The following is a 26,900-nucleotide window of genomic DNA, read 5'->3' as shown; positions in this document are numbered from 1 at the left end:
CTGCGACTCTAAGTCTTCCTCAAGCACCAGAGGCTTGTTGCAGGAAGGACATTTAAGAAGGGAAAGCTAGGAGGAAGAGGTGAAGGAGGGCGGCACTTTAGAAGTTCTGGGTTTTTTTGTTGGTGGTGCTTTATACATTGCAAAGGTATTTTCTTAAACAAAGAAAAACTTAATTCTCCTTCAGATTCTAAATCAACAGGCTTAATAGATAATTCCCGTCTGCTTGCAGATAAATAACCTACATTTGAAAAAGACTGAAAGGCAGTAGGAACGGCTAAAGACTCATGAACGGACTCTGCGCGGATAACTGGTTGATGTTCCTAGCTTCACAGGACAGCATGCAGAGGAAAGCGTGAGTCAGAGCCTTTCACATAAATTCCTCATGATATAACAAGAAATACTTCCCAAATACCTCTGTCTGTGTGTCATCACCACTCCAGCGCATAAGGAAAAAATGCTCACATAGCATTACAATGGTACAAGACAATGGCTGTGATGGTGAGAAGAGGAAAACCAATATAACAGCTGGGACCACCACAAGACATTGGTCTGTTCTTGCAGAATTATGCAGGGTTTTCAGGTGAGACGAAAGTATTTTGAAAGTTGTGTACAGTGTCAGCACTGGAGAGGCCACCCAGCTTTGAGAATATTGTTGTCAGAAAGATATGCCTCTCTAAAAGTTACACCTTCACTTGTCCTTATGGCAAACTTTTAATATATTTTTTGCTAAATGCATCAGTTCTCTCTTCAAAAAGGATGTGGCTCAACTTGCTGCCTGTGTACATTTTGGAAGACTTCTCAAACTAAAAAAGTTCCGTAAGGTCTATTTGTGCCACTTACTGGACTGCTAGTGAATTACACTTTAAATGTTCCGGGCTTGATTAAATTAAATCCAAGGGTCTTTACAGATTATACTTGTGATTATTTTTATTAACTTATGGAAAAAAATACTCAACCTCTTACTAAAAAAAAAAAAAAAAAGTAATTTTTTTTCAACCTCACTATCTGCAATATTTTTATTTCTCATAGGTTCTCTAAATCAATGATAACTAACACACTCTTCTGCATTTTTCTCTCTGACTGGGGCGGGAAACTGCAGCGGAGCACGCACACAGGTACCGCTTCACGCGGCGCGTCCTGTAGCACGGAACGACGTACGAGCGACCCGTTAGTGCCCAGCATCATGTACAGAAGCCGACGGGACCTCTAGATTCCATTTGTTACCTGAAAATACCGGTGCCACGTACCGCAACCGGCTGGCGGGACGGACGAGCAGGCGGTTTGCGAACGGACCCGCGATCCCGCCCTGCCGCGGGCCCCGCCGTGGCCGACAGCGGCGGCCCGAGGCCGCTTCCCCCGCCCGCGCGTTCCGGGGACCCGCACGCAGCCCCCGCCGGCAGCCAGCGGCGCGCGCGCTCACCCTCCGCGCCCGTTCCTACCGCCCCGAGGCAAGGCAGGCCGCTGCGCGCGGGGAAGCGTCACGGCGCGGGGGCGGCGAGCAACGCCCCGCGGGGACGAGCCTCCTGCCCGCGCTCCGGCCGCCCGTCACGAACCGCCCCGGCGTCCCCGCTGACCCGGCGGGCCGCCCCCGCCCCGCGCTGCCGGGGACCCGAGTCCGCCGGGCGCCCAGAGAGCCTCGGGCACGCGCCTGCCGGAAGCGCGCGGGGAAGGGGCGGGCCGGAGCGGCGGCGGCGGCGGCGGGCGGCTCGGCGGCAGACATGCCTGTGAGTTGTTTACTGGCGCCGGCGGGCCTTCCCGCGGGGCAGGGGCCGGGTCGGCGGCCGAGCGTCCGTCCCCGGGGGGCCGCGCCCGGCCGGCACCTGCCCTCGGCTCTCGGGAGGCGGGGGAGCGGAGGGGACGCGCCCGCCTCGGGCCCCGGCGGCCCCGCGGGGAGGGGCGGGCGGGAGCGGGGAGCGGCTGCGGTCCCTTGGGCTTCTCGCGGCTCCCGCCTCGCGGGCAAACGCCGGTCCCCCCTGCGAAGGGCCGAGAGCGGTCTCGCTCTCCCCGTCGCCCCCAGCCGTGCCGGGGAGGTTGGCACTAGCGCTGCGGCCGTGCTCGGGACCAGCCTGAGGGCGGCGCGGTGGCGGCCGGGCTGCCCGAGCCGCGGGTAACGGGCGGTGTGCGTTCTTCCTTCGCCCTCCGCAGCTGGCCAGGGACCTCGTGCATCCCTCCTTGGAGGAGGAGAGGAGAAGGCACAAAAAGAAACGTCTTGTGCAGAGCCCGAACTCCTACTTCATGGACGTAAAGTGTCCAGGTACGTATTTAAATTGTTTACATCTTCCAGAAGGAACGAGAACTCATTTTGTATGCGGTTCATCTTCAGAAAAGGTCTGGGGTTTATTTTATTTTTTTTTTTTTTTTAAGCTAAATGGTTTATCTGTTCATTAGAGGAAAAAAGACAATCTCGCTATTGCTTTGGGTTTTTTTAATAATAAAACTGTCTTCAACCTTTTTCAAAAGTTAAACAGTCAACTTTTATTTTCTGGTGGTCTGGCATGAGATATTTTGGTGTTGTTTTTTTTTCCCTTTATGAAATGCTGGCAAGTAGGGAAAAAAACAAACCCCCGGACTTCCCTGTATAAGAAGTGAGATGGGATGGACACCTTAAAGCATCCATGGCACAAGTTTCAACTAGAAGACAACATTGTTTTCCTCCTTTTCTGTTTATCGATTCAGGAAGAGCAACCACGAAAACTTTTCCCAAGGATATACACAGTATACACAGGCGTACTGGGCCTCGACCCAGGAAGTAAAACAATTGACTTTTTCACGTGTGGCTGTTAAGAAGTAAGCTGAGATCCGGGGTTATATTTAAGGTGTCACCTGTGTCTGCTTTTCACAGATTTTCATTGCTTTGGCTCAGAAACACCTGTATAACCAACTTTTATAAACTAAACCATGGGATTTTCCAGCCCAAGTACAGGAGTAGGCTCTGCCAGGGAGCAGCTGCTTTGATCGGCACAGCTGCATCTGTGCCAAGGCACAGAAATTGTCAAGTGCGGTCACTTATCTCCTAGAAACGACTGCAGTGTAAGCAGGGTACAACAGTAAGAAAATGCCCAGACTTACTCACAATAGTGATTATCCTGATGAGAAGCAGAGAACTGGTGCTGTATTCAGGTTTTCTTATTATCTTACTCTTTCTTAGTAGCTTAGATTTCTAAGAAGCTCTGAGACATTGTTTTCCATCTAAAAGTGAGGTAAATTCATTAAAACTGTTTGAAAGTAAAGTGTGGTTACTTTTAAAAAATACATGGTTGAAGTAACTGCCTTTTTTTTAAACTTTCTTCAAACCCTTGTACATGCACGCATATACTGAGACACAGTTAATGTCAGCATAAGTTATTGGTTATCTTCATTATTGTTGGATTAATTGGTTATTGAGTTTGAGAGATCTATAGAGCAAAGCAGGAGAGCTTCAGTAATGACAGTGCTAAGCACAAGGCCCTGAAAATATCAGATGGCCTCATGCATCATGCCGTGGTGGGAGAAGTTGCTACCTAGTGACTGAAATGGACTGGGCTCATTTCCTTGCGCAATCCACAAAGTTAAAAACTCATCAATGTGGTAGTTCACATTCAGGGGTGGAAAACAACATTTGCTATGGTTACATTTTAGCTGCTAGCTGTTTTTTTTGCAGACAAAGATTTGTGCAGTTAGTTTTGATTTAATCAAATAAATCTGTTATTCTGTCTAATAGGAGTTCTCTCTACCAACCAGTTCTCCTCTCCAAGAACTTTCTGAGGACCTTCCTCCCAACATATATTGTGTCTTCTCTTTCTGGGCCACACATGCTGAAAATGGAATCTATGATCACCTTTCTCTACTTCTCTGTTTTCTATAGCCACATCTAGATTAAATCCTTTACAAGTTTCTTCTCTCCAAAAATTCCTCTTGGCTAATTAAAAATACTTTGCAGGGAAAAGAATGAAAGCAGTGAAAATCCCTTTGTGATGAGAGTGATTTCATTCTTTAAGCCATAGAATTTAGAAGTTGTAGACGAAGTGTTGCTGATGCCTCTTCTCGCATCTGGAATTAGTGAAGTTATTCTGTGAAGTCCTCTCGTTTAGATCTGGTGTTTGCTTTGTGCAGTGCAACCAAGCCCATGCCTGAAGCTGACCAGTTATTAAACAGGAAGCAAACACAGATGTGAACAGCAGTGTTTATAGTCACAGCAGCCAGACTTTGTCAACAGCAACGTTCTACCATTACAAGTTAAATATTTATCTAGCTAGGTGAGGTCTTCTGTTCAGCAGGGAAGGCTAGTCTAGAACACTTTTTTGCAGGGGACATATTACAGGCAAGTCAGGGCTTGTCAGCCATCAGGCTGGGTTGGTTTTTCATAGGGGGAGCCCTAACCGTGTCGGTTAGCTAACTGGCTTTCATATGTGTGTTATAAGAGCAAGTACTTCGGATCGCCATAACAATGTTTTACTTTGTTCTACTTGGTATGCTGGGTAATGAAATATAAATCCATTTTTGGACAAGCATATTTAGAGTATCTGATTCAATTACACATACAATAAAAAAAGTCATGCTAGAAATACTCAACTGAAAGTTTAATAATGCTGTTTTCCAGGATGCTACAAGATCACCACTGTGTTCAGCCATGCTCAAACAGTAGTTCTGTGTGTAGGGTGCTCAACTGTCCTGTGTCAGCCTACTGGGGGGAAAGCCAGGCTCACAGAAGGTAAGGGACAATGTTTGGCAGCCTAAATATTCCACTTACATAAATGCATTTATGTATTTATAGGCTGCAAATATTTTAGCTGTGATTTTGAAAACCGATATTGGAACACTTATTTTGCAAGTCGCTTAGAGTTGGCTAGTAAAACCACTGTTAATAGGCCCCAAATTGCAAATTTTTCTTTGGATTCTTGTTTTTAAATGGCTGCACAGATATGCCAGGCAGCTAAGCAGCTACATTGCTATCAGACACACTTGATTTTAGGTGCTTTGACTTGTCGATTCCTTTAGCCTATCTGTAATAAACACTGCCTATTTTAAAGTTTAGAGCGTTAAAAAGCACCATGAAAGGAGTTGGGTACTTTTGCCAGGCTAAAGCAGTTCTGTGCCACTGCTAGTCAGTTGGGTGGGCAATTTTCCAAGGCAGTCTTAACAATTTAAAGACTGTTCCTATCTATACTCACATGGTTTCTTTACAGGCTGTTCATTTAGAAGAAAGCAACACTGAACACTTCAGCATGTGGTTTTGGATCCGTGTTCCTGAAAGCCTTACCCGTTTAAAAATGCCTGTTAATACAACAGTGTAATTACGATTGATTTTGTAAAAATTACATGCTACTGGTGACTAAGGAGCTGGAATCTCTTTTTCAATAAATGATTTGAAGTGCAAGTTTTCCCTGCAAGTTTGCAGATAACTGAGCTCTATTTTTATAATTCTACCTTTGAACAGTGTATTGGGTGGTGTAATTTCATAGAAAAACCTTGGACTCGCTGGATCCTTTCCCTCGTTAATCATCAACTACAGCAGTGTAATGCGTATGCTGAGAGAAACTGCTGTAAGATGGCATTTTGTACACTTTATTAGTGCAGCTACCCTAACTGCAAGGGTCGCAAAGGCTAGACAGATTTAAAATGGCTCACTTGCTTTCGTCCCTTTACTGTGTTGAGTAACATGATGATAAATAAAAATACAGAGTTACTCACTCATGTTCAGCTGTTTTTCTGGAATGCATGGGTTTTCCCCTCCCTCTAATCTGGTCTCAAAACTGCAATTGGTATTCTATACTGAGATTTCTATACAAAAACAGAAAAAGGGGTCTTTTGCAAAACACTGAAAGCATTCAGTACAGAGAAGGCATATGGAATATAGGCAACAACAGTAAGCCAGCAAACTACCCTAACAGCTCTGAATGGTAGCCAGTCATTAAAAAAAACTAGTACAGCAAAGCCATGCATCTTTTCAGTATTCAATACTGAAATTAAATAATTTCCTGAGGAAACAGGTTTTCAGTGAGTTTTTAAAAGCCATCCCTTTCTAAAGGGCTGTTAAAAAGTGGATTTTTTTTTTTAAACCATGAGAAAACATTTCAAAGTCTTACATATATCTTATTTTACTAAATAGTATCTCAAGTTATGTATCAACATCTCTTTAAAAGTGTCAGGTGTCTTGGTGAGCTAATTATTGTTGGGAATTTCTATGTAACCTGTATACTTTTTATAACTTTTAAAACTTGTACATTTCTAGTCAATAAAAAACCTGCAAAACCTGACATTACAAGTCTTTGCATTTGCAAGGTAAGTTTTATTTCTGGTAGGTCAAACAGTGAACACTTACAATTACCAGATGCAAAAAGTAGGTATTTGGTACAGAGACAGATGCACAAATTTAGTATACATGCCTTTTAAGAAAAGTACAGTTTTATGTCAGTGCCATACTGTGTTTTCATAATAAAGGTTAATTTAAGAGCAAGTTTATCATAAAGGCTGCTCTTAATTGACCAGTTTCCCCCACTTAATGCGAGTCCATCAAATAACTGGTTTCAGAACAAAGGTCAAAGTAGCAATGTTAATTCACTTGTGACCTGAATACATGTGCTAAGGCCAGATTGATTTCTAGTCTCCCGTATCTCTACCTTCTCTTCCTCCACCCTAAAAGATAAGAACTCATGATTAAGTGAACACTAAATCAGAGAAAGGGACCCATTTTGTTCCAGGTACTGGAGGATGAAATGTAGACATCATACCATCTCCAGTACTGTACGTATGACAACAGAGTTTTTTTAAAAAGCCTTAAGTTACGGGAGATACAGTATAAAGAACATGGTATGCATACAAAAAGTTGGTGGCTAAACATACTCTCTGAGGGGACTGAGACACTGTCATTAATACCTTGGTGTTAGACATGCCTTAGACACTTCTTACCATTATTCACTTTCATACATACTTCAAATATTTACATTTATTAGTGTCTGGTCATATGCAGACAAGCATAACAGTAAACCTACACCTCCTCCATTCTGAATCTTTTGTCTAAACCCAAAGGTCAGTGAGTGAAACTTGTTTTCTGTCAAGTATGCAAAATGGTTCTCAAGAACAATAAATACCATTTGCAAAACATTCATCATACAAGAAAAGTATGTTATAAATCCTAAAATAACTGTTAACTTTTCACATTTTCTGCATTTAACATGTCGTATTTGGTCTATTCATGTATTCTTCAACATGAAAACAACTCAGAACTACTTACTCTTGTTCCCTGTGTAAAGTGGGCTGTAAAATGACTGCTGCTGCTGCATGTTTACCCAGCTAGTAGGTGCTCAAGACTGGAAAAAAATTGTTGCTATTGCAGAAGATGCTCACCTCCAAAACTGCTGTTGTCTCTACTGATTTGATATTCTTGAGATAAAGACAACCTATTATTAATGAATAAAACCCTGAAATTTTGGTGAGTGGGCCAGAAAACCCAAGCAAGTAGTTCAGGTACAAGCTTTTACCATTTTAAGGCACAAGAATGATTAGAATTACGAAGAGTACTAAACCAGTGCTACTAGCTTCATTTAAAAATGTAGGTAAAGCACCGACACCTCAAAATACCAAATTTCCTGGTTTGTCAGTCTTAGGTAATAAATGTTACCATAGGCATACTAGGAACAGAGACGACAGCATGTTGTTTCACCACAGGGCAGGTAACAACTATGAAGTCAGTATTAACTTGAAAAAAAGGCAGGTAAGGCTGTCTCCTGCTAGCTGTTATCTAAGACATCTCGCTCCTTAAACTCGGAAAAGCAGAGGTGCTAAATAGTGCAGTAAGTAGTCAAACCTTTCCTGAAGGGTATTTTGTTTTGTCTCAGCCTGGAAGCAGTGTCTGATGTAACTGCAGGGGAAGCAGAGTGGGGGTAAACCTTGGGGGATCATAGAAATCTTCCATGCCATTATGGAATATATAAAATTAACATATTCAGATGTTATTGTATTCCTATAGTAAACCTGAAGATTAGAAAATGCTTCTTTTGAACTCTTACCACAATTTCTTGTTCAACCTTGTGCAAAAGAAACTCGATGCAGGTCTCCAAATGAAAAAAAAAGGATGGTTTTCAACAAAACTTCTCAGTCTGTGAGACTTGTACTACGGCTTTCAAGAATGGGCTTTAGATTTTATTGACTTGAGTTCCTAATTCCTACATCTAAAAGAATATCTACATTACAGAATACAGTGCCATTTCTGGCTGCCAAAGTTAGCATGTGTTATCATTCAAAACCAACGAGACAGTTTGACAGCTCACCATGTTGTGCTATTTGGACATGTTTGACTGTGAAAGTAATACCCTTATTTCACAGTAAACCAATTTCACACATTCCCTGTGTCCAAAAAAAAAAAAAAAAGGAAGAGAGGACATCTAAATAACAAAAATATTTTTACTTACATTACTCTAGCTTCACTGTTTTCTAATTCTTAACAATCCACAGCTCTGACAAAAGTGTACTTCTAGTATAAATTTGCATTCTGGAGGTAGCTTCAAGATCTGGGTTTTCTTGGGTTTTTTTTTTTTGCTTTTTAAGCAAATAAGAAAAGCACTATGTGAAAACATAAAAATCAACAGTAAAACCATTTTTCTTTAAAAAGTAATACTGAAGAGTTTTGGCAGACTGGAACTTTGAGAATAACAAATTACGTCTTTGTGCGCACAAACCAAGATGTGAAATTTTTCAAAAGTTTAACATTTAAAGTAGATAACTCACTGTTGTACTTCTCAGTGTAAGAACCCAATATTAGTCGTCTTAATCTTGGTCAAGTGCTTGACGGGATGAGAAAAAAACTTGCTAATATAATGATAATTTGCACAGGAAGTCAAATTTGACTGTTACATTCTCCTTTTCTGTAAGTCAACTTCCCTGAGAGATGAATTCCAGTTACATGTAAGTTTAGCACCACTAGCAGAAGTTAATTAAGTGAATTTTTGATGCTTTTTCTTCATGTATTCTTAGTGATCTCGGAGTCCAGTTACAGCCTTCTGCATTTGTTTTTCATGTTTCTGTACAGTGAGTTCAGGTACACACATCTCTTTTTTTTTTTTAATCTATATATTGTGCCCATTTTTCTTTATCAAATTCCCTTGCAATCTTTAAGGCAGTGCTGTTCAGCGAAACTGATTGCATATTACAGATAATACTAACAATTACTCCTCTAGGTGGTGCCACTAGCCCAGTATCTATAGCTTCAGAGTCCAGCTCTTCAGGAAGAATTAGGAGGACACTACTTGCCCCCACTGCACCACCCGTATGAGATGCATAGTGTCTCTGCCGTCTGCAACAGCCACATTGTTGTTTTTTCTCTACTACAGCCCAAGCCATTGCGTATTTACCATCCCTGTCCCACGATACTTCTGTTTTTGGCACTGGGGTCCACATCATTGCAACCGTGTCTGGTTTGAGGTACCCAGGAAGAAGTTTGCCATCAGTGTTCTTAAACTGTCCGGCTTGATAACTGTATAACAAGGCATTTCCAAATTTCAGAAGGTCACCTACTGACGAAAGAAAGCCACCACCAGCCCACTTATAAGAGTTGTCCACATATGGGGCGTTTACCAGCCGTCCCTTTTTGTTGTAAACATAACACCTAGAATTCAAGAAAATTCAACTTGTCATTCTCAGATACTACGCACAACTATTTTAAACTGCCCTACCTTAAAAGAGCAAACTGAACATGTATTAGTAGCTTGTTCTCACGAAACAATAAAATTTTGTAAAATCTATTTTTCTTAAATATCCTTCTTGCAGAAAAAACAAGAAATTCAGACAGGGAAACAAAAATTAAGGTGACTTCTTAGGTTAGAAGCTTAGTTTCAACAGAAGTACTAACCTTTCTGCTTTTAGGATATACTACGAGTAAAGGCAATATACAAAGAAGAGATATGATGGAAATCTATAGATGAGTCAGCAAAGGATTTTTCTTCAATCCCTGTGCTAGATTTAAAGTGTTTTAAGAAAGAGGAATCCTACAACTACCCTGTGATTATCAGACACTGAGCTGAAATTTCACTGAAGTCTTAGGTGACTGCTCCAAGACAGTAGTTTGCATTTATGATTTCTCCCCACTGCCCCATTACAGTTGCCATATACCACAATAACTGAATATTCTGTAACTCCCAAGAAAACTGAGAAGCATGAAAGAGTCTTGCAAAACCTGCCATTAAAGTACAAATTAGAAACTACCAACTAGAACTGCAGAATGAACTATCAAGAGCAACACAACAGGACTGCAGACTGAACTATGCTTTTGAAAGAACAGTCCAATCATGACTGGATTAGTTTCATACAAACCATGAAAAGGAATGTTGAACAACTATATAACCTGATGTATGTCAGCCTTTGGCCTTTAGGCCACGAGAGGCCCACGTAGTACTTGGAGAGCTGTGAAAAATCACCACAAAAACCAAAAGGGGGTGTAGGGCAGCCTACTACCAAACAGTACAGAGATACATTCCCTATCTAGTCTGGACTTACATTGGAAAGATTTTTGGAAACTTCTGAAAGCTGTAATACTGAAAATCAGAGGCTGAAGCAAAGGAAGAGAGACCAATGGTCCAAGACTATCATTAACTCTGCCAGTGACTTGATTATCTCTGTGTCCCCATAGTCAGTTTTTAGATCACAACAAAACCTGTTACAAAGACGCTGAAATGCTTGACCTGCACCTCTAAAAGATCTAAAACATGACTTTTCAAACATTTTGGCAGTGAAATACAGTATAACCAAACCAGTAAACAAACCACAACATGTCAATATCTTCTAGTTTGAGACAAGCTAGCTATTTGTGCAAGCAGAACCACCACATCAGCATCTCAGTTTTGCTTAACAGTAAGTAGCCCATAAAAAGACCTCCAAAACAAAATGTCTGTCCCCATTCTTTCACCTCTGCCGTATTTCAGTTTGTAAAAGGGTTACTACACACACACATATCTAAAAGAACTTGACTGTACAAGCTTGATAATTTATAAGAACATGACTAGCATCCAGATCTACAGCCAAAAGGGCCTCTGAAAATTTGCAAGCACAACAAATACCAGCACAAAGTGGTTTAGAATACAGCAGTAACGCTGTCCCTAAAAGATTACAAACCACTCTGTGTGTGTACACATACTCACACTTTGAAGATACATGTACGTGTAAGAACTATAAACCTTGGATTCAACATGCTCATCACCATTTTTGTTCTTTGAGAGCATTTCAGAAGCCAAATTTTTAAAAAGTTTGAGTCTCATTTAATTAGACCTTTTCCATAACCAGCTTTTGTGATTCAGTTAGAATTCTTCTCCTGCACCAGAATTTAACAGGTGTGTCAATAAATCAATTTCAGAGCCCAAACAGGGTCAATAAAATAAGACTGGAGAGAAAGACAAGAAACTCTACCCTTACCCACGATATTGGAATGGATTATCCAGTTACATAAATGTCTCTGGGTTTTGTTTGGTTTGTGTGCATGTGTGTTTTGGGTTTAAGTTAATAAAAAGGAATCAATTGTAAAGCATATTCTGTGTTAAACAGAATTTTAATTCTGGTTAAAATTGATAGTACAATTTAATTTATGAAAACTTGTGTTACTGTGAGACTGTTACAATTCCGTAGAACTCTTAAAAAGTCAGTATATTAAGCAAACCAAGGTAACTACATATTCTAACATAATCTCCTAGCTATTCTATTTGCACTTACCTGCTTATTTGTACCCCAAATAAATGCAAACTTCAAAGTCACCCCTACAACCCACCCGATATATACTCTTGTAACAGGAAATATTTGTTTCCTATTCTGTAATTTTACATGCTAATTACAGAACCAATACTGTAATGCTGACAGAAGATCAGTTACATGACTAACTGAAATAACATAAGCCACTTCATTTAAAAGCCTGGAAAAAGAAAATAATCACACATTCTTAATTCAGTTGGCTTAATAAAGACAGAAAGAGCAACAATTGTGTGAAAAAAAAAGTTTCATCCTTGTTTACCTTGCTCTGTTATATATCATTGCTTCATTGTCATCTAGGACCGTTGACAGCATATCCAAATCATGAAACATTTTTAGCATATAATCTGTAAATTTTTGTCCTGAAACTCTCTCCACAACAGCGCTTAAGAGTGTAAACCCATACGTTGAATACAAGAACTGACTACCTTGAAAAAACACAATGAGGGGGGGAGGAAGTTAGCCACATGATGCTTAAATGGAATCTCAAGGATAAAATTTAAGTAATCACATGTGCAAATAAAACTATATATATAGCAATGAATAATCAATTAAAAGACTCCCCCTCCACTCCCATTTTAATATGATGTGCATCACAAGCTTATGACACTGGGTCCTAGGAACAGCTGTACTGCAGCAGACACACGTGCAGGTAGCTCTGAGAACAGTGCTAAAGAGTTTTCAGGGATCTGCATGGCCAGTCAGGTTTCACGCCAAGATGTGAAGACGGACATTTTACATCTTTTCCACAAGATTTACCATACCAGTTCTAACAAGGATGTCCGGATTTGGAAAGCTGAAGCAAACCATAAAATCATTTCTTAAAAGACACTCATCTACTGTGACTTGTTTGTGCGTCTATACCCTAGAGATGGAGCAACAAGTAGTACTCGCTCAAGGTTTTCAAAGGTCTTGATCACTTTGATCATAGTATTTCTAGATTATCCTCAGAGATTCTATAAACACTAACGTGCATATTATTTACGACATTTATATATAATTTATTTACAACACATTTAATCTTTTTAAATCTCATTCTTGTGCCAATGCCTTTTATGAAACATCTACATATCAAGCAACTCCTGAACTGCCTACAGTCAAGACAGATCTCTTACTTGAAATGGTTCTTGTGTGGTTACCTTGTAGTTCTTGAAGTGGTTAACTTCTCCCCCTTCCTACTCCTATCCCCTTAAATGCACATTATTTACTGTTTATCAGCAATGCGTATCATTTGCCTGTTAAGCTAACTCATTTAGAACCTACATCTGAAGTTCCTCAAAGTCCTCTCTAGAATTAACTTAAAACTCCACAGTAAATAGCCTCAATAATTCTGTGATTCTATGGCCCTTCTGTAGAATTTTTTAGCTCTGGTTTAGTGCCACACTAAATTTTTTTGCTTTTGATTCTATCTAGAAGGCCCAGAGTATGAATACAGCAAGTTGGTATCCACTTTAAAAATACTTTGTAGATAAAAATTTGCTACCAAAATTACAATCTGCTTTAGAATTTATAAATTCAGTAACTGGTACGTTTCATAGCACTTACTGCATTACTTGGAGCTCCTGGGAGAAAAGTATTTTTCTACCTGAGGTCCCACTTTCTCTTCTCCCCTGCATTATCTGGGACTTTCTGTATTACCTTTTAAGTCTTGGCTACATCATATTTTGAACCTGCTGGATTATGGTGCAGATACACCATTATAAGGTATCTATATGAGCATAATTCTTTAAGTCACCAGATTGGTAAAGATATCTATACGAGGCTGTTATCTAAAATTGAACTGATAAAATCCTGATCAGTTCAGTCTTCAAAAGTTATGTCAGTTGTAAGACAATTACATGACCAGATCATTTGTGCAGAACGGCCTAAATACTTCTCCGTTCAGTTTTTAATGGACCACAAGACAATGGAAAAAAAAAGCAAGGGGAGCGGGAGGGAAGGCAGAACAAACCCAAAACCCCACACAAACACTCTTTACTGGACTCTACTATCCTCAATGCACGTGAAACAATTTTAAAGAAAACTTTCACTAGAAGAGCACATTTTGGTCTAAATGAATAGAAACTCACCTGGTTTAAAGAATAAAGGATCGTTTTTAAATAACTTCAGTGATTCAATCACACTTTCAAATTTTTCCTTCAAATAATACTCTTCTTGCTCAAATTCCTTGTCTCTCCTGCCTGGTTTTGAATTTCGGCTTTTTACCTCACCTTCGTGTTCTTTCCTTGGTTTGACAGGATCAGTCTTTTCAATTCCTTTGCCTTCTTTTTCTTTTTGTTCTTTATCCTGATCGGGTTTTGTTAGTTTACATGCTCTGTTTGCCTTTTCTTTTTCTTCCTTTACTTTTGTAATATCTTTCTCATAGTGACGAATCCCACTCAAGTGTGAAACTAAGAGTCTTGTAGTAATAGCGACCTGGGTAGAAAGGACAACATTGAAAGGTGAGCGCTCTTCATTAAAGATACGATGGGCACCACATCACCAGAAAGTTAAAATCCAACATGACGAGGAACTGCCAAAGATGCAAGACCTTTTAAATGTCATGTATTAAACCCAGCTAAAATACATACATATATATGTGCACACTACACTCTTGATATAAAACTGAAGATACAAATTTCCAGCGTTGCTTTTTCGAGCAGCAAACATCAGTACCTCTCTAAATGATTTTTGGTGTTTCAGAGGAATAGGTCCAGATACAGGCACCTGTATATGTAAGGCTGTGCAAGGACAGGAACGAAAATCAAAAAAAGTGTTACCAATAAACTGTCACATACCTTTTCACCCTTGTAGACTTTTTCTGGAAATTCAGGGACATATTTCTGCACGGGTGCATCTAAATCCAGTTTGCCCTCTTCCCACAATTTAGCAACAGCCATCATTGTAAGACACTTGCTAATACTAGCAATTCGCATGATCGTCTCTGGCTTACATACTACACGATTCTCTACATCAGCATAACCCAAACCTTTAAGAAAACATAAACACTGTGGTAAGTATTTTGCACAGAGATATACTGAATTAATTCTTTGCCATGAATTGGATTTACTGGCTCCTCAAAAATGTTTTTCCTCTAGCTAAACTGGGACATGAAGCACTGGACTACCCCTGCTCCTGCTTCAATTAAGTTAATAACATTTTAATGGAGCATGAACAGTTAATCAAAGCCCACTGTATTGGCCAACAGCATCCCAAGCTACTGATTAAGGCTACAAAACAAACCTAATGATAAATGAGATTAAAGATTAAGGCCAAGTTTACACTCCTGAGGTCAAATATCCAATGTAGAAAAACTAAAGACACCAAAATCTAGACTGTAAAATAACTAACAGTCATAAATACTCCTTTTATTGTTCTGAATTAATGGCTGAAACAGTAAAGGGTCTTACTTTACCAGTACAGAAATTGAGAAGGGAAATCGCTCACAAACCCACAGCAATTACCTAAACTGTAAAGCTTCACAAAACAGTGGTGTTTATACAGTATGCTTCAACATCACTCAGCATGACTTCAATTAAAAGACAGCTTAATAGTCTCCATACCAGTGTTTTCCTATGTAACCAACCCACAAGTCTGGTAGCAAGAACTGGAATTAATTAAGGCATTATCGGGCTCCCATACTAGTCTTCAGTTTGAGCTAGGTTTGAAGAAACTGTGCAAGTGGTGTTGCAGCATGAAAACCATGAAATGCAGTAATGACTAGTTGCAGTTTTCAGCACAAGCAAGGCCTGCAAGCAACGCATGTCTGTCTATATAAACCTGTAGTCTAATAATGAACTACTCTGGGAAAAAAACCCTTGCCAAAATACAAGAAACAAACCAAATGACACGTCAGTTGCCCAAGACCCTTTCTTTTACATAAAGTTGCTACTCAAGGGCCTGCATGGTGCTTGTGAACGCGGATGCTGTAGCCCTCAGTGAAAACACCTTCCAAATCTCAAATCACTCACCTGCAAGAAAGCAGGTTTAGTACTGTGCTCACAATATACGTGCAACTTATATCTGTTCCTATTTTTTGCCCCATGAAGAAGGGAAGAGGACAACAAAATGAGGCAGAAGAGTGCTCAAGGCAGTGTTGCTCTCTATATCCATATGCAGCAGGGTAGAGAAAACTCTGCCATGGCTGATGCTCCCATATATAGGAGTCTTGCAACTGGATCTGGTGGTCCTGGTGATAAACCACAACACTGGCACTAGTTCCCCTCAGGCACTTTCCCGCATGTCAAGGCAGGGATTCTGCAGAAGTCTTATAAAAACTTCTGCTTTCATTGGCAGGTGATTTGAGACCAGAAAAAGCTATCTGATTTGACAAAGTTTGTGATTAAGTTTCTAGCGCAATTTTCTTATTAGGCCACATTACAGAGGGTGCTAGATGCTCTCCAACTCACGTCTGTCACAAAAGATAAACAAAAACCTGAAAAGTTAATGCAACAATAGATTGTCAGAAGAAAGTTAGCAACAATCTTACTTACAAAGATTTTTTTTTTTTTTTTCAAATTCTGTAACACATTAACGAACCATGTTGCCATTTACTACCACCATTTAAATTGTCCAAAAAAAAATGAAACACATTATGGAAATGTTTCTGAAAGCAGATACATACTTTGGTGGGTTTTTTAAATAAACATGAAATGTTTACATGTTATGAACAGTACCAACTGACTCTATTTAAAACTGAACTGTGTTACTAGAAAAATCACTTGCAATTTCTGGAAGGATAACACCTGTTAAATCTCAGTACCTTACCAGTAAAAATCTACACCTCAGCCCACAAATGGGAGACAGATCACCAACTGAGAGCCATTATTACTTTGACTATTCAGTAAGTTCTTGTGGGGAGAACAGTTCTTTACTTCCTATGTACCATTCTACCAGACGACTGCACACCCGTATGCCTTAAGTACACTCAAAGACTGATCTGACAAATTAATTGAAGAAGAGTTCTTACACATGACTGTTGAGATATACTAGCCCATTCAGAAACTTAATAAACTATCGATTCCTAAAAATTATTGAAGTTTAACAAGGAAAGTATCCCTTTGTACACCCTAGGCGCCTGTTTCTGGCCACTGTCTGGAGATGGGACATCAAGGGGATGAAATCCCAGCCTAATCAGTGTGCCCAAATTGTTCATTTTTAAAATGTTCGTTGTTTCCCAAGAGCATGCACAACTACTACTCCCATATACTAACCTTCTGACCAGACTTCCCTTCCATCTACAGAAACTCCAACTAGTATACCTGGGATTCCTGCTTCATCCTGACAAAAAACAACGGACAGAAGACATTAAGAAGCATCTTTACAGTTAAAAACCACTTCCTCCCAAGCCCTAAAAAAACGCAAAAGCAATCCTACAAATACACTTGCATATTGCTGTCACGTTACAGCTTAAATTTTGTTAAATACTACTTCGGCTGAACTGGAATAAATTGCTTTTGAAAAGTAGACATTTTAATCCAGCAATTGGGAAATATATCTAACAACAACAGTAATTTATATAAAGTAATTTAATTAAATTAGAGATCAGGATGCGCAAGAAAAAAACAAAGTGAAACAAAACATTACAGAGTTACTATGCAACACGCAAACTGCTTCACCAATCAGCAAGCAAAATTTCAAAGGAGCTCCAGTCAGATTTTCAAAGTAACTGCAAAGTGCGTTTTAAAGAATCCCCGTGCCTGCCTCTCTCTCTCTGCTCCCCACAGCCGTTACGGCCTTCCCTCGTTCTCGGACACCCCGCACAGTTCCATCCTCCCACCAGCTCCCCACATCAAGCTCTGCCTGCCCTAACCTCCCCAGGCACCGACACCTTCACTGACCCCACATTAAGAAGAAAAATAATGAAACATCCCATAAGACAGCTACTGTGACGTTCAGCGATTCACTTGTGACGGCTGAGCGGGAACCCAACGAGCGCCCGCAGGAGCTGCAGGGGCCGCGAGCGCCCGCGGCGGGGCCGGACGGACCGGACGGGCGGGCGCGGTCCCTCCCCGGGCAGCCGGCGGGGCTCGCCCTCCTCCTCCGGGCGCGGGGCGGCCCCTCGCTGCACGGCGCTCCGCACGCCTGGCGACCCCAGGAAACGTGTGTGTCCCCCCGCCAGCGCCGACCGAAACCTCTTGCAGCGACCGCGGGGCCCACGGGAGCGGGATACAGGCCCACCCCCCCCTCACGGGGGCGAGGGCTGGCTCGCACCGCACCGCAGCACATACGGGTGAGACCCCCCGGCTCCCCGTCAGCCCCGGCCGCTCAGAACCTTAATCCTCCGCAGCAGGTCCCTGCTCCTCTCGATGGCCGCGGCGAAGCGCCGAGCGGGCGGCAGCGGACTCGCCTCTGCCTCCTGCCCGCCGTCGGCCTCGCAGCCCGCCGGCGTCGGCACCTTCACCCCCAGCGCCAGCCCCAGCGCCAGCCCCCACCCCCAGGGCCGCGTCCCGGCACCGCCGCCCCCTCGCCGGGGCGCCGACAGCAGCCCGGCCCGCCCGGGGGCCGCCGCCCGCTGCAGGGCCCGCGCCAGGCCGTGCATGGCTGTGCCGCGCCTCCGCACCACCGCCTCACCGGGCGCCCGCCAGGCAGCTCCAGCCGCTCCCGAGCGCTCGCTCGGCCGAGCCCCGAGCGCATCGAGCGAGGGCAGCCGCTCCTCTCACGGCGTGGCGCAGCTCCGCGCCCGGTGGCGGCAGGCGCGGACCCGGAGCCGCTGGAGGCGAGCGGAGCTCCGACAGGGACGGACAGGGCCTCTCCCGAGGGGCGGCGGCGGGGCCTTCCCGGCATGACGGACTCGGGCGGCCGCCGCGCTGTTGTCGGCGCCACTCATTCTGCCACAGGCCGGAGTAACGGCGGGTTAAAAACGGGCTCGATGTGGCGAGCCGCTGCCGGCGCCGTGACCCGCGGCCCGCTCCGCGCGCGGCGGGCGGCGCACGGGACGGCCTCCCGCCGCGGCGGTCGGGCCGCTTCCCCGGGGCCCCTCACGTCTGGCGGCGAAGGCGACCGAAAGCTGCTTTGCCTGTGTAACCACGAGCACCCCGTGTGCCCAAGCGCCGTTAATAGGCAGTGTTTGGCAACGTGAGGCCAATCCCTGCGAATCCTTCCCAAATCATTAAAAAGAAATATGTTTTAAAGCACAGATGCTCTCTGCGGGGTAAGTGGAGCGCCGCGCCGCAGCGAGCTCAGCACCGCCTACCCCTTCTCCCGAGGGACGTTCGTACCTCCTGCCGGCACCGCCGCGGCTTCGACGAAGCTGGTGTCACCCAGCCCTTCAGCCGCAGCGATGTACAAGAACGGGTGGTGAAGGACGCTTCCAGCCACCACACAATTTCTGACCGTAACTGCACTCCACAGCGAATGACCGCAGGATCAAATGAGGATGCCTGCTGCTACCTGTATGCCAGGCAGAAGTACATCAGGGCAAACTAGGCTAACACCAAAATAAAACTTTTTAACTGCAAGATAAGCATATTCGATCTCGATTAGAGGAATTACTTAAAAACGTTGAATTTTCCAACGCTGGTTTTAGAGTCAAATTTCAGCCTAGAGCAGCGCCGATGGCACAGCAACCGTTTGCTCACAGACATAATTTTTCCATGTAGTTGCTCTCTTTAGACAGAGACTACAGAGAGATGACAATGCCCTCTGATGCTTTTAAACTATCTCAAAACCTTCCACGTATTTGATTTCTAATAAACTTTTAATAGCTCTCTCTAACGACTTGAACGCTGACTGAGCAGTGAGCTAAAAAGACTGGAGTGACCAAATAGTGACAATATTACTCAAGAAGGTAGCAGGGAAGAAGGATTTTCAGTGCATCAGCAGTTTCAGGCTGACAAGTAGGCAGCATGTCAGCTAGATGCAAGTCCTTTCCAGGGATATGTCCAATAACCAGGACTCTTGTGAGCTTTGCCAAGTGGATGAGCATGGAGATTTGGGATCCAGACATCAGCCTTTTACGACAACTAAAAAGACTGCATGTGCCTAATGCAAAGGCAAATCCAGAGCCACTCAATGCTGTCAGTGGAACTGTTAGTCCACATGTCTAACTGGAGCATCAAAATACCTTCATTAGTATGAAGATATTCAGTCATCTCCTTCCTGTATGTCATTGCCGTGGAATTACTAACTGCAATGATGCTAGAGCAGATGATGCTAGGTCCAAAGGTTAAAAAAAGCCCTCATTAACAGTTAATTTCAGTCTTTTTTTAGCACTGTTATTGCTCTTCTTTTGGATTTCAGACTACCTAGTCCAAGTGCAAGAGGGGAGGACAGGGAGAGACTAGTTTATATGAACTAAGCACACTATGGTCCAAGATGAGCAGAAAATTCTAGAGGAGATACCAAAAGCAGCAGAGCCCTTGGCATACTATGGAGAATGCAATGGCGTCCAAACAGCTGAGAATTGTTCATAGTAGCCTTTCTTTTTAACTGTTCAAAGTCAGTCCTCTCAAGGGAATGCCTTAGACTGGACTGTTCTAAGGACCTTGAACCCTGCAGATCACAAATAGGTTGACTAGTATCGTTAAAGCTCCTTGTGCAGAAAGCCCCAGGGTCCAGTCTGGCAGATTGTGCAGGGTTTCTTTCTCAGAGATCTTCTGGGTCATTAGACAATGACTTAAACCCCAGTGTATACATGTTGAAGGATTCTTGAACAACGGCTATCAACCTTTAATAATGGCCACTCCATAAATGTTATAGATGTTGTCAGAGAATAAAATAACTTAAAAATGCCAAAAAAAGCGCCATACTTGTAAGCAAAAGTTGGGAGTCTGTCCTTATAGAACTCCGCATGTGCTCTGCCAGGAGAAAATTTTGAGATGCTAAAACGAGGAAGTTCAATCTCCTTCATGTCTGATGATCTCAAACACTGCAGGATTTGGCAGGAAGTCAGGCCAAATAGCTTTCACGCATGAAGTCAAATGCAGACCAGATGCTACACTTTTCACTGCAGGCATTTATTTCTCATTAGTATTTTCTCAATAAAATCCCATTGCTTATCACAGTACAACTTCATACCCAACTGGTACAAGATGCTGTATTTACTTTATCATAACTCATTTTCACTGCGTTAAACTGTCTCTGGAAGTGTTTTGCAGCAGGATTCTCTGCATTCTTACATTAACCTGCTCAGTAGGAACACTCTTCGGCATCACACTTTTGAATGTGCCTAAGCCAGAAATAGATCTTGCCATTTTTCTCCGATTGCCTTAATGAAGAGCTTTGTGTGAAAACCAGTAGCACAACACGGCCTGCTGTTATCTGCTCTATCTTCCTCGAAACTGCTGGTTTTGTTAACTTTGAGATATCAAGGAATTTTCTACTCCCACTGATAGCAATAGAAAATGAGGACAGCAAGCACTAGGCTAATGAATTCTAAATTTAACCAAAAACCCCAATGTTTTTCTTCCGTCCTTGTCCATCAATCACTTAGAAGTACGGGCACAGGCTCTCAGCTGTAATCCATCTTCCTGATGTAACACAGCCAGAAAAGTCCATCTGGAGACTCTTCTGGCATGGTGGAAAAACTCCACATGGTTTAGCACTCAACCAGCTGACTTTTCCCTGCTCTGCCTCCTTGCCAAGTTGTACTTACCAGATTTGAAAAGCCTGTGTGAAGACACATGCCTTATTCGGATGATGAAGAACAGCACAACACCATGGGCCTCTCAGCAAAGCAGGGCTGTGCCCTCTTTGCAGGCTCACCTCAACGTGGGCCAACTTTAGAGTCTCACCATCAAGAATCCTTTATAGCCTTTGAGTAAGGCTCAATAAACAAGACCTTAAAAGAAAGTGCTTACGTATCTTCCTCGTTATCTTGCTCTTCTAGTTGTATGCTACTGCGATCACTGGCTTTTTCATAATACTGTTACTGGGTGAGCTGGGGAACCACAACAAGGTGGGCAGTAGATTTTATACTGTTCTGCAGTGGTGTAGCCAACCATCAAAAGGTATTAATATGCTGCTTCTGCTGGTGGTGGTCAGCAGTATGTGAAAACATTAAGTATCTTCAAATCATGAGGCTTCATCTGTCTTTCCTAAAACGGACTCTTAACAAAAGTAAATCTACAGGCATTTTGAAAACAACTTCATCACTTTTGTCAGTCCTCCTCCATTTCTGCAAGTCCTTTTGTGGATCCCAATGTCTCAGCAATGTTTAACAGATGTTATTATGGCTGCTCCTGCTCGTAGGTCTGGACTTTGATCTCAGTATTTTTGCTATGATGATCTCATTTGCTCTTCTAGCTCACCAATGCAGCAAAATTCTACAGTGACAGGCCCCTAAATTTAACATGTCCATTGGAACTGGAAAGATGGGTAATGTTTTTAACAGCTAAAGTTTGAATTATAAGAAACAAGTAATGCCTATTATTATTCCCCTGATAAAGGGCTGGTCAGTTCCGAAATCATAAGCCCAGCTCTGCTCTTTCATCTTATTAAAAAGCATTTATAACTGCCACAGACACAAACTGAAGCTTTCAGGTTGAGTTGTAGGAAGGGGCTTTTTAAAATGTAGGAAAAAGCAGTGTAAGGAAACTCCTTTGTTTTCTGTCTGGATTTATTGTGAAACAATGAAATGTTCCATTAATCCAATGGATTCCAATTATTCCAACCGGATTCCGGTAATTAAAGATAATAAGTCTTGTAAAGACTTCTGGATCTAAAAATGTTGAATCTAATAGAAAATAATTTACAGACAAAAGCTAAAATTGTCAAAAAGGGCTGTAATTTCTATTTGTACTAGATAAAATGAAGACAAATAGGAAAGAAGCAATTAAAAAATATTGTGTTTGTATACACAGATATGGGAGAAACTGATGTAGATGGAAACCGCAAAATGTAAAAGGACAATGATTCCCTTGATCACACCTGATCCTTCTACTCTTGGTATAGAACAGATTTAAAAAAAAACAAATGATTTCTGAATTTGAAAAGAAGACAAATAAAGGGAATGCTGATGTAGAGAGAAATCAACCTCCGATTTCTCTTTTCAGAAGCAATTTAATTTATTTGAGAACCAAGGGACAGAATTTTTATGCCCCTCTGGCTTGAAGCATTCGTACAGTAGATGGCAGCAAGAAACCTTGGCAGTTTAACCAGTTGTTAGCAAAAGGGGTGGATCCACTGCAGTAGGATCTCTTTGTTGTCACAGTCCTACTGAACGGAGTTGTTATTACAGATTCCTCACCCACGTACATGTTTTGTTTGGTCTTGGTTGGTATAGCAGTTGAGTATTATTATTTGCTTATCAAATAAGGTAACACCCGCACGATTACAGCGTATGTACCATTTCAGTAGCAGTGCTAACCCTACCAGTGTGCACCAATAATGTTCTATGCTAAGACAGTTAGACCCAGCCAAAACCCAGCATCCCTTCCCTAAAAGGTACACAAACGGGTGCATGTTTTAAGATAAAAATCTTCCTTGAGGTTTATTCTTTTCCCCCTAAACTAAGGTCAAGAGTGGGTGAATTCCCCAACTACGTAGCCGAGAAACATTGATCAGGAACAAATCTTTAACATGTAACATGTCTGGACCAGGAGAAAAAGTAGCATTAAAAACAGTGGGTCTTTAAGACACTGAGATCAATTTGTTTATCATCAGCTCTGCTTGAACTATGAATCAGGTATTTGTCAATCTTAACTTTTGAGTTTAGTTAAACATGATGTACTTCTACACTACACAGGAACACTGATCCTGTTGCAGTCACACCAGCAGCACAGTCGTGCCATATCCGTGTGCCCATCACAAGCTAACAGTCAGGGCAGCAATGGTGGTCCTCAAGCTCAACTAGGAGCCCAGCAGGGCTGGCCCTGCCCACCAAGCAGCAGCTCATAGCTGGAGAACTGGGCAGCACCACAGGTTGGCGACTATTTCCCCCCGCCCCCGACATACACACAGTAAAAGGAACCTAACTCTCCTTCTTAATTTACTCAATTTTCCTGTGTACTCAGGATGTGTCACCTACAGATTTTTTCCTTTCAATAAAATAGAATATGAAAGAGTTTTATAGTGCCACATTATCACTGCCCTAGTTTTACAGGTTGCATGCAGCCTGACACAGTTCCTAGCAACAACAGGAAGGGAGTTTGGGAAGTATCTTCCACGTCAGGGAAAGGAATGCTGAAAAGACCATGCCATGGTTACAGACAAGCCAAAGGGCACATACATTTCTTTTTCTTCTTTGCAAAAACATTAGTTTCGAAACTCCAGTTTCTCAGTGGCGATTTCCTCCTCCTTTTAATTCAGGGCCTACTTTAAACCTCTTGGGACTCAGAGGAAAAATAACTGTCACCAGCTGAAAGTAAGTAATGAAGGAACATTTGTGAAATACATCATTGTAAAAAAAGAAAACTACCCCCACCCCGACCCCCACCCCCCAAAAAAGAAACCATACAGAATTACTTCCTGGTTTTCCTGAAGTTACTCTGCAGGCAGCAATCTCTTCTGGCAGCAAACTGAGCACAGAGAGGACTGAACAATTTTGTCCCTGTGACTGGCTTCACATTTATCGTTAGAATTCAGTTGTCGTGTATAACCTTTTTACCCTCTTCAGCTTTTCTCCCCACTCAGTGGACAGAGGTACATACACCGTGGAAAATGATGGCTTGTGTAACCACGACTCACACAATGCAATAGGTACCAGACAGCAACAGTGTCTGTGACTTTTCCATGTGTATCTTCAGACTGAAGCATGTTACTTCCAAACAAAGTAACAAATCACAGAAGGTGTAAAACACCCAAATGATTAAACATATTAACCATAAGGTATCGTTCTGAAGCTCATATGCCCGAAGATACAATTATGAAGTGCAGGCACTTAGGAAACTTTTTTGGTTTGCTCTAGGAGCTCCTTACAATTGGGCGATAACTACCTCTCTTTCCACCCTTTCTCCTCAAAATATAAAGCTCAATGAAATGAACAAGTCCCAGACAACAATGCATCAAAAAGCGTGGCAGTGAGAACTCTGACTGCCTGACACCGACTGACCTACTTGGGAGAGAAGCAGACCAGGCAACTGCACTCAGTCATCCTGAAGTGCCAGGGTCAAGTGCCACCTCCACAGCAGGTGTCTGCAAGGCAGGAAGAAAGACAACAGGCATGTTTGCTTTGACAGGTACAGCAGCAGGAGGAAAATGTGTTTCCAGAATTTGTATGTGAATTTTTCAGGCATATGGCAGTGTGAAGAATACAGTCTTGGTTTGCATTTACTGTCTTTATCTGTTCTTCTAGATAGGAGACTCTAGATCCTTCTCAGTATCTATTCTAGCAATTTTTCCAAACCATTCAACATTATCTGAATCTCCAGCATATGTGTTTACTGATAACTATTGGCATAAGCAAATGCTTCTCTGCAGTGCACACCAAATACTCACCCAGCTACACATGCATGCTGGTTGCCAGCCCATTTTCCACACATTCACTGCTATGACTATCTGTTCTAGTGTGGTTTCACCTACCTGTGCTGCAATTACACCTTCATTTTGCTCTGCAGACAAGTTCTGTGCCACTAAAAGTGCTCTTCGTGAGAACTGAACACAGATAGCTTGAGAAACTGCACAGGCTAGTGAAAAACAGGAAAAGGCCTCTTATCAAATGAGTAACATCTCGGATCTTTGGGTGGAGGCATTTGGCACTGGGCTTGCGTATTCTTATAGGAGTGGGTCCACGCATACTACAAACTCCTTTTCTTTCCTTCGTATTATTGTTCCCAAGTTGAGGAATGTTTGAAAAGAGCCTCTCTAAAGATGTGTAAGTGCACAACTACTATATGCTACACAGATCAGTAAGAAGGGATTTTACTCTATCCACTTTCCATACATGTAAAATAAGAGTAAATCAAGTTAAGGGCATTTACACAGACTTGTGCGGCAACAGGATGACTGCAAAAACTGAAGTAGTTATTACTTTTGTACCTTTGCATGCAGAGCTATTGGAAACAACTAAGAAAATTCAAAAAACTTCACCTCTGAGGGAAGATGACTGCCTCAGATGACTGACTTCTGCAGTAAGCACTAAGGGTGGGGCAGTTTGTCCCTTCTACCACTTGGAATAACCCAGCAACTGCCTGAGTTGGAAATAATACCATTTATTTCCAAACCAAACCAGAACCATTTCCATGTTTTAGATGCTATATATACTTTCTGGTGTAAGCAGTGTATGTCAGGTACACATGCACACACTTACACTCATACTTTAGTGTGATTAACATGACTCAGGAGAACAGTTTTAGTACCTGCACACTCATCTCAACGTCTGCCACTCAGCTTGGATCCTTTTCATCCCTTCATCTCCAATAAAAGCAATCTCGTAGTGCAAAGGTAAGCAAGGCATTGATATATACATCAGAAGAGAATCAGGCTCAAGGTGTACTCATGCTGGAGGGGAAGCTGTGTTCTACTTAATGGATGACAACATTTTTTCCAAGCGGTGTAATGAAAGCTAACAAGTTCCTACTCGACTTGGTGCCTGTCAAATTTAAACAATAGGTGTGAGTAAAAAGCATTTCTTACATGGACAGCTAGTGTTCTTGTAAACTCTCAAACAGGAAAATAAAACAGAAACTAAGAGAAATCCCCAGATTGTCTGAGAAATGTATCTATAACTGAAACAAAGTGACATACTTAGTTTTGTTGTTCACTCTGCAGTAGAGAAATTTCTTCATTATTGCTTCAAAGGCAAAACAGACATGGGGAAAACAGGAACTGGGAAAACAGATGTCAGAGCTTACTGGTTTTACTGTAGTTTAAATAGGGACTCTGCAACCTCCCACCTTTAACACAGCATGCAGGTGTCCTACTCTGATCAAGAAGAACTGCTCAGCGCCTTTGAACATCAGTCTTTTTCTTTGGAAACTGAAATACACCACTGCAATCCATACTGGGGACAGCTGTTTGCTTTTTAAACCTGCATACCAAACGTTACAGCAGCTAAAGACCCAGCAGCTTTGACGCAAGAGAGAACTTCTCGTTGTGCAATGACTATAAAGCTCAATTCTACAACACTGAGACTTTGCTCTAATGGAACTGTTTGTTTGACTAACGCTTAGCCTAACAGGCAGGCCTTAGCTATATAGACTCCATATAGGTGTGTGGCCAAAGTTGTATATGCACTTGTGTGGTTTGGTAAGATGACCTTCTTTAAAAAAAGCTTAGTTAAAATGACACAAACCCCTATAGAATCTGCATTCAGTTTGAACTTGGATTTTATT

The 26,900-nt window shown here is 42.2% G+C and overlaps 2 protein-coding genes across 2 annotated transcripts; one reads left to right on the top strand and one right to left on the bottom strand.

Moving 5' to 3' along the window:
• The first annotated feature begins 1,691 nt into the window (after positions 1–1,691).
• On the top strand, positions 1,692–5,673 carry RPS27L (ribosomal protein S27 like). Its single transcript, XM_086471356.1, has 4 exons — positions 1,692–1,724; positions 2,146–2,254; positions 4,580–4,690; positions 5,166–5,673. Exons 1-4 carry the CDS (start codon positions 1,719–1,721, stop codon positions 5,192–5,194), a joined length of 255 nt encoding a protein of 84 aa, XP_086327482.1. The 5' UTR covers positions 1,692–1,718; the 3' UTR covers positions 5,195–5,673.
• Positions 5,674–6,247: 574 nt separating this feature from the next.
• Positions 6,248–18,229, bottom strand: LACTB (lactamase beta). The gene is made up of 6 exons (XM_086471355.1): positions 17,963–18,229; positions 16,902–16,968; positions 14,487–14,677; positions 13,779–14,124; positions 11,972–12,137; positions 6,248–9,583 (listed from the first exon to the last, which is right to left on the bottom strand). The coding sequence occupies exons 1-6, from the start codon at positions 18,227–18,229 to the stop codon at positions 9,040–9,042; spliced, it is 1,581 nt and encodes a 526-aa protein (XP_086327481.1). The 3' UTR covers positions 6,248–9,039.
• Between the last annotated feature and the right edge of the window lie 8,671 nt (positions 18,230–26,900).

The sequence above is a fragment of the Leptosomus discolor genome, chromosome 11, assembly GCF_034619465.1.
Source record: "Leptosomus discolor isolate bLepDis1 chromosome 11, bLepDis1.hap2, whole genome shotgun sequence".
Taxonomy (NCBI): Eukaryota; Metazoa; Chordata; class Aves; order Leptosomiformes; family Leptosomidae; genus Leptosomus; species Leptosomus discolor.
This window is presented reverse-complemented; position numbering and strand designations above follow the sequence as displayed.